At 35.3% G+C, this 8,990-nt stretch overlaps 1 protein-coding gene across 1 annotated transcript in view; it reads right to left on the reverse strand.

Moving 5' to 3' along the window:
• LOC108575982 overlaps positions 1 to 8,475 on the reverse strand; it is an 81,753-nt gene extending 73,278 nt beyond the window's left edge. The window contains exons 1-2 of the mRNA XM_017938922.1: positions 8,394 to 8,475; positions 5,592 to 5,881 (exon numbers count right to left, since the gene is read on the reverse strand). Of these exons, the coding sequence (XP_017794411.1) occupies positions 5,592 to 5,881; positions 8,394 to 8,475 (372 nt within the window). The remainder of the gene's footprint in view (positions 1 to 5,591; positions 5,882 to 8,393) is intronic.
• Positions 8,476 to 8,990: the final 515 nt, after the last annotated feature.

Raw genomic sequence — 8,990 nt, forward strand, 5'->3', positions numbered from 1 at the left:
GGTATGGTGGGGGAGATTTCAAAGTCAGTTTAATTTTTTTAAATGGAATGCTATATTTTTGTATACATAATATGATAGTGTATGTTAAGACGAGTCCAACGAGGTGCGAACAAAGTCATTTCCTTTCATGGACGGTCGTAAAATTGCGAAAAACCGAGAGTCGGATCACCACACGTTCCTCGCTGTCTCATCAATGGGTATCCCCTCCACATGTCCTCTATTATTGTACTCGTTAAACATACACTATCATACTATGTATAAAAAAATTAAACTGACTTTGAAATCTCCCCCATCATATCAGGTACTAAAAAAATACTTACACCACATAAACAACTTTTGTTACAACATTTTTTTCCTAACATCACTTCCTTAAGAGATATTTCACTGTTCTGAGATAAAACAGACACCCTGTATATACACACACATAGACGTATACATATGTACACGTTTATAATGCTGCTCCTGTAGAGCATGCGGCTCTCGAGGATTTTTAATGGGCGATATTTAGCTCCTGTTACGACAAAGTGTGGCCACCCCTGGTCTAGACCGTCAGAAATTCAACATTCAACTCATGAATTGACACCTTCAAAACTTTACACGCTTGTCAAATGTGGACCTATAATATCTACTGCAGGGCATCGATCCTATTATACGAAAAGCTGACACAAATTATAGACCAGCAATATTGTCCGACATATTGCGCTGTGAATCGAGCGACACAGCGTACAGACAGGAGGAGAATTTGTTTCTGTTGTCACGTGTTGCCGCGTGTTTCCTATTTTTCTTTGATCTATACCGCTTCGAATGGAAACAGGAAACAAGCGGCGACATTTTCAATATCATGGAACATCGACAAAAAGTTCCTCGTTGTTGCTTCAGCGAAGACGTAGCTTTAGAACCAAGCAAGCTAAATTAATCGTTCGCATTTTTACAAAAAATCGTATATTGTTTCTAGGTAAAGGACAACCTTATTTTGCAAAAAATATTATAAATATAAGCACCGTGACAGTGAAATATCATTTACAAGAATAGGACATTGGATATCGTAATTCAAAAGCAAAAACTCCCCAGAATTTATTGGTAGAAGCTTACAAAAATGACGGTCATGTTTGGAACAGTACGATGTTTAGAAAATTTAAAAAGCATTTGTGCTATAAAACAAAAGCTACGAGAAGAAGCTATTTCTGTGATTTGGAACATTGATACATTATATTCATGAAATACGAAGGTATAATACCTGTTTCATACGCAAAAAAAAATTAGTCAAAAGCATGCCAAAATATTTTCAAGCAATAATCAAAAATATTAGATCGTTGCACATGATGTTTAACCGTTTGAGTGCCACGGGTTATTGCAGAAATCTGACCGAAAAGTGCCAAGACCACGCTTCTTTCGTTCGATGTCGAAAAATTCCAAAAATTGTGTTTTGGACATTTTCACTGAATACGACTGTTTGGAAATAACACGAAACAAAGGCAAAATTAATTATGTGCAGGACTTTTGGTCAATTTTTTATAAAAAAAATAGTCAGATTATAAGAAATGGAATCAAATTTACACTTCGTGGCCCGATGCGGTGGCACTTTTCTCTGTAAAATACGACGAGCGCGACCACGCTCCTAATAACAGTGCAATTAAAAATTAATAATCTCTTAATACATTTAGCGTTTTGCCTCCCTGAGAAGGGCTTACAGAGTACCCTGGAGTCAATCCTATACCTCTATTAAGCAATTCTTCTACTCTCCATCGAAACCACCAACCGCTAGAACCAACCCGGAGAATCAGCAAGGACGTCCATCCCAGACTTGAACCCCAAATTGGCGGTAAGGATTTTTTCTCTTGGGTTTCGATTTCTAGGCGTTAGTAATGGTAATACTAACGTCTGTACGAAATTTCAGCCCGAAATCTGTTAATACAGGAACTATCGTGCTCTAAATATCGGCTAACCAGTGACGAGTTAACTCGTCTTCCCCAGGTTAAAGCTCGAGCACAGTCCGCTCTCGCGTGAATTCATAAAAAATCATGAACGAGATCTGTCCTTGGGTACAGTGGTCGGGGGAGAAAATTGTAATTAAACGGAATCACACCGACTTCCCTGGTAGCGGCGGAATAAAAAGAAGGAGGCTAGAAAGTCAGCGTACGGAGGCCATACCGAATAAAGTGCTACGCCTTGACTTCTAACCGTGGCGTTTTTTTTTCATCGGTTCCGAAGCGAGTCCAGTCACCGTATATACACGAAGGTGCATCAAAGTCTGCGAGTGGAATCGCCATATTCAGCCCGTTACACCTCGGAACCCGTCGCGTTATCGATGGTAGTAAAATTCACCGGTACGCCTATGCGGCGCTTCTATAACAAAAGTTTCCAGCCCAGGCTGTGCATATATGGCACGGAGCAACTACCGTGAATATCCACGCACACACGCTTCTCGCGCACGTGGAATTAATGCACCCTGCGCATTATTAATTAACACGCCGCCACCTATCCGTGACGCGGTTGAATCTCGCGTCGAACCAACTAAATAAGTACATTATTCTTTCTAACCTCCTGTTATTCACATTTACGTTTCCCCATTGCGTTCCTAATGGTCCTCTCGATACACACCTATCCACCATGATCAATAGTTAACACGGCTAATTACGAGTGAATTAAGGAGAATTCTTGGCTGCAAGTTCTGATAGTCGGTTCTCATTTTATACGGTGTAGGATACGTTGGATGATTTTCCTTACACGGTGTGTATAATTGGACGAGGTCGTTTTTATTATTCGGTTTAACGCGAAAAAAAATATATAACTGTTCTATGTTTCGGACGTTGAAGTGGAGAATACGAAATCGCGTAAAGCGTGTGCAATTATGTTAATAAATCTCCGTTTTGGTTCTCAGATTTTCCTTTCTTCCTATCCACTTGTTGCTTCGATTATGAACGGAAGAAAAGAAAGTTGTTTGATAGATATTATTGTGTTTTTAATGTCGGTATGTCTTTGAGTAAGACACGTTAATGTTGCTGGATATTTACTTAGAGTTTGATGACATGCGTTAATTGAAACTTGTTAAATTCGAAGATTCGCAAAAAATTATACGAAGTATTGCTTTTCGAAGTACAGTAAATTCTCTACAAGTGTCAGTCGGTTTGGATTCTACAAGTGTCAGTATAGATGGTCCTACGCCTAGGCTGCGTCATTGCTGCGCCTATGTTATCTCGCTCGCTGTCAGTCAAGCGTGTAACGTTATACCACTCGGTTTCTTTTACGAGATTTCACTGCTTGACAAATCATAATAGAAAAATATAATTTCTTTAATTTTACTATTTTTCATCTGAAAATTTTGTTAACATGGTGAGATTTTTCTGATGAAAATGATATCAAACACGATATAATTTGAACAACATTTACTTATTAATACTTATTAAGTAATTAATTTAATGTTGATCTACCTCCACATAAAAAAAAAAAAATTGTAGGGCCAATTCTACAAGTGTCAGTCAAATGTAGGGCCGATTCTACAAGTGTCAGTCAAACGGCAGGCCAATTCTCCAACTGGCAGTCAAACGGTAGGCCGACTCTATGTAATGTAATACAGGGCGTCTGTTTTATCTCAATACAGTGAAATATCTGGCGTGACAGTGAACGTGTTAATAAGTAAATGTTGTTACCTCGACTCACGTTACATCCTTATCTTTTATTCGCTGTCCATGTCTACGTTCGGCAAACTACAAAGGCGGGCGCGAGGCTCGAAAACATAGTCCCTGACTCTACAAGTGTCAGGTTTAGGTTCCTTGCGGACTGACACTTGTGGAGAATTTACTGTACTTCTGGTCTAAATGTTACATGATATAGATAAATCTAAAATTCGACTATTTTAGTAATTATGTTACGAAAGAACTGAGTTTCTCTCCTATTTTGAACTATGGAATTTGTTTTAACGTACAAATCGAATGCAATTTCAGAAGCATTGCTTGTAGACTGTTTAAAATTTTAACTTTAGGAATTCTTTAAATAAATTAAATGGAGGATTTGATTGAAAAATTCTAAAATCGTGTTTCCTCTTCATATAAAAAATTAACAGTTAGCTCCTCTGGGAAGATAATAAAGTTGATAGTAGATACTTATGTATGTGTAAATGAATATCATTCTACGTTAAGTAAGATGAAAAAATGTAAACTTATGGCTTGCAATTTTATAAAAAATGAAAGTTACAAAACTCATGCCTCGTGATTATTTAAAGCTGTAGAAAAAATGTTTGTATTGCACGCAGCAACTATCGTAAAAATGCACGTAAACACCCTTTTCACACACGTGAAATTAATGCACCCTGTGTATTAAAACTTTAAGCTAGTATAGATACAACATGAAATGCAATTAACTAATTGTAAGTGCAAGATATTTAAAAATTATACTTTTACTGAAAAATTGGTCTTCAATTACCTTCAAAATGAAAATGAGAATATTTCTAACGTGACAATGATTTCAAAGAATATAAAGTTCAATGATTCTCAGCAAGCATAGGCTTGATAACGTCCTCAATTTCGTCAACTTGCCACCATAAGCGATAGAACCAAATAAAGCAGATTCAGATTTGTCTTATTAGTGTCTAGCAAGTTGCAAAAACAGAGAAAATTCCAAGGCAATGTTTTAAAATTGAAATGTAATAGAACTGGATATGAATGGTAACTACTACTTCCACTAATGACAAATAAGTTGATTACAGTGCCGAGTTAGATTGATTTCGTAAGACACCTAATGCTACTGCTTTCACAGTTCTTTGACATTATTTCTTAGCACTTTTAATATTCGATATTCAAATAATAATTATATTGTAATACTTCGTCACAACAAACATACTATACAAGGTGTTTCTTGCAAAACAGGCCACCTAACTATCTTCTCTATCTATGGTAACACGAGAAATATTTCTTACATAATTTATATTCAAAAGAAGAATCAGGCGGAAGAAAAGATTTCTTAGAAATGTCATTTTTAATGTTTCTTTCAAAGTCATCCATATTTTTTTCTGTTATGTATTATAGCTAACATTACTGTGCATTCATCCATGTATAATAGTATGACCTTGAAATGATCCTGAACTTGAAAATTTTAAATCAAGTGTGAAATTTCCTTTCATTTTTGGCCATTTATTCCATTAAATAAATTTTTCTTTCATTTTATTCACCCTTTGAAACCATTTACCCCTTTGCACTCCAATGGCGCTTTTATGGCGACACGCGTAATTACTTTGGAGAAATGTACAATTCAGACTTCTTTTATATTATTCTATATTATCGAAATCATGCAAATTAACCCAAGAAATACAAATAAATAAATTCGTAAACATTAAAAATCCTTTTTTTTTTCAAGACAAAACTTTGGCTTTCCAGAAGTTTCACTATTAATCTTATCAAAAAATGCTCAGAGTGCAAAGATAGAGTGCATTATCACAGATAGAGAAGAGCTTTATTAAAAAAGTTATCTTTCTCCTTCTATTTTTCTGCATTCCTATTACGTTTAAAATATTCATATTCACTATAGACGACGAATATTTCACACTGCGCAGTCTGTTAATCTGCTGGGTAACATTGATCACAAGATAGACTTACCGGAAATTTGCTGCTGTGAGTCTGCAAGTTAGCCGACTGTTGAGTCTGACTCGAGCTCTGTTCATCCCCATAGAGCGGTGGCATCCTGTATTCCGGTGCAAGGTTATGCCCGGAACTTCGAAGCTGGCAATCGTCTAACGTGTTACTGGCGTTCCTCTCTATGCCGGAAGTCGTCCGTGACGATTGTTCGGCTACCGTCTGCACCCTGCTCTCCTGCTGGCCGTTCTGGTTCTTCTGATTGTTCGGCACCGGTTTCGGTGGTGGTACAGGCTTGTAAAGTCCCTCCTCATCTGGAATACATATTTCGTTCGCGATTATTCTCAACCAGCAGCGATACCTAAATTATCGATCAGCTCGACTGTAAGTAGTTTCTAATTGCTTCTTCAACTTAATTCGAATACTTTCGTTTCATAAATTTGTAATACTTTGGAAAAAATATTTCGTTCTCTTACTACATTGGTAATGGTTATTTAGTTTCATTCTCAGCAAGATTTGAGATAATTAGTTTGTATTGTAATTAATGTTTAGGAACTTGTGCAGAAGTAATGTTTAACTTTTGAAAGATTGTTTGCAAGTGTATTGAATTTCTGGTGTCGGTATTTGTCACTTGGCTTAATTAATTCGAGCGTACGGGGTCATGTGTTATTACAGAAGTGTGTATTAATGTAGAAACAGGATACTCTATCGTTTACTATTGAACACAAGGAGCGTTAAAGTGTCACAGTGAATTCCTAATGAGGAAATATTCGCCAAGCAAATTAGTCATTATGCGGTTCGTCCATCACGTATAAAGGTACATTTGGTTCGAGCGAAATTAGTTTAGGTTAACTTGTTGAGTCAAGTGCATTAGATCATCTTCTAGCAAAATAATTGGCATTACTGCAATATGATTAATTTATATTTTATTAGCTCAAATTTCTGTGCAAACTGCTTCAACAAAAGTTGCAAAATGGAAAGAATATGCAATTTAATTGAAAGTTACGATAACGTTGTGTAAATTCGTACTGTGATTCGTAGCAAATAAATATTCAGTTACAAAAGAATATATAGTTTCTTTCAAATTAAATTTTTACTTATTGTCATAGGCTTTTCGTTTACTAATACAAAAAAATTTCTTACTTTTTCGACTTTCTTTCGTTTTGATCATTTAATGCATTTCGAAATCGTTAGACTAATCTCCTTTAAATGTAATCACCAGAAATGAAAATTAGATTTGATTCTACATTCAGGTCTTACTTGCTGAAACTGCTACACTCCAAAATTTTTAGAAAAAGTTTAATTAAAATTTTAGAAAAGTTTTAATTTTCTGAATATTATTCGAACGTAGTACAATAATTAATAACTGAAATAGAACAATATTTACAAATATTAAGTTTAAAATAAATTAAAATTTATAAATGTATAAGGTGTAACATTATGCATTTAGAATCTGTCTTGGTGTTTACATTGTAATACATACATAATATTGTAACTTGTAAAAAAATTCATTGTATTCTTATAAGTTCATAAAATGGATAATGGTAGCCTATAAAACAAATTTTGGAAAACCTTATCATTAATTTTGCATCTACATCAAATTCATTTTTGAACTTGTAATGAATGCTGAATATAAATACAGGTGTAGGTTCCAATCACATATACACTACCGGCCAAAAGTTTCGAATCACCTCCCACTTTTCATCAATATTAAATCTGCTGCTAATTTTTTATAGATTTGAAGTTTATCTCAATTCTACTTTTATCAATTTGTCTCATATCAATTGATTCGAATGAGAAAAAATTCTCAAAGTCGCTGACCTTTTTCTCGAAATTTTTGTGTAAACTGCAATGCTCAGTAATTCCAAACTTTTGGCCGGTAGTGTATTACAAATTCAGTTGTTTTAAATCATTGCTGTACTTCAGTTCCATCTGTTATTTTTTTTAGAGCAAAATATGTCTGTTTTTATTTTCGAGAAAACTTGTATTAATTGATTTAGTTTGTGAGTATAGTTATTGTTAATCAAATGGATTCTAACTTATGCAGTTCCTCGTTTCGTTCAGTTGCTGTTTAGCCTTAATTAAACACTCTACGTTCAATTTGCTAGACGCATTGGTATTCTTTAATGAGGTAGTACAATTAAACTTATAATTAATCTATTATATATACAGCCAAAAGTTTTGACCACTGTGCGTTTCACGGTAGACAAGAATTCTGCAGGAAGAAGTAAACAATTTTAAGAAACGTTTAAAAAATTGTTCGTTACTCTGATCTACCGAAAGGAAGCGAATTTCTATCGAATTAATTCCAAATACATAAAAATTTTGTCGCAGATTCGATATTCACGACAGTTGACAAGTGTTTCCAAACTTTTTGCTGGTAGAATATGTCAAAGCAGGAACAGATACAAATTTTGAAATGTTCAAGTATAAAGATACAATTATTGATAATACAAAATTAAAACGAAAATTGTAAACACTTCGTAAACAGGTTGTTTATTAGAATCGAAGTATGTTGAAGTGGACTGAAGTATAACAACAATTACAAAGAACAAACCCTTGCAAATAATTTGATTCTAGTTTCTTTTCAAAGATATAATCAATTCTATCTGTGAACGTTGTGTTTCAGAAAGTACAATTTACCTTTCCCCAGAATTAAGTGAAATTTAATGCCAGAGTTATTCGAACGCCTTAACCTGTCATGCAGCGTGTCACGGCGATTGAGTTGAAACAGAATCGCTATCAAAGGTACAATTCACGCAGGCTAAGCTTGTTCAACGCCCGTTAAGAGTGTTCGATATGTTCTACTTTTCTATTTCTGTGTACCTTGGTTCTGATTTTGTCGCCTCAAACGATTCTCCTGCTTGACTTTGCGAACCGTGGTGGCCATTGCGTGTTGGCTAACCATGTCTGAAGAATGCTCTCCGAAGAATCCACCGAAACCCTCTTCTTTTACCCTTTACAACACCTCACTAATCTCTTGTACATCGAACAGTTTGTTATCACCTAGTCACAGTTTCATCGAAGAACGTTCTTCTCAATGCTCGATGCGTTTTAATCTAGAAACACGCGCGACATCCAAGTGAAAGTCCTTTTTAATCTTGTCTCGTTAAAAATGCTAAAAATCAATTGCCAACTAGAAGAGCTAGCTAGCAAAGCGAGACTTTATCTTCTAATTTTCGAATTTCGTCCTTTTTGCAATTAAGGTTCTGTGAAATTGTTCAAGTATGATCCATCTCGTTCACTTCTATCCTTCGTTCTATCATAGCAATCTCTCACTATCGGATAGAATAAAAGGTCCCGTAGCGTCTCTCATTTCCTCCTTAAAACTGCCGGAAACAAACGGTTACAGCGGAATAAACAAAAATCCATTTTCCTGCCTTCCTCTCGGACCGTCCAATTTATTTTTCATCAGGATGCAAC

The sequence above is a fragment of the Habropoda laboriosa genome, unplaced genomic scaffold (genome assembly GCF_001263275.1).
Source record: "Habropoda laboriosa isolate 0110345459 unplaced genomic scaffold, ASM126327v1 scaffold337, whole genome shotgun sequence".
Taxonomy (NCBI): domain Eukaryota; kingdom Metazoa; phylum Arthropoda; class Insecta; order Hymenoptera; family Apidae; genus Habropoda; species Habropoda laboriosa.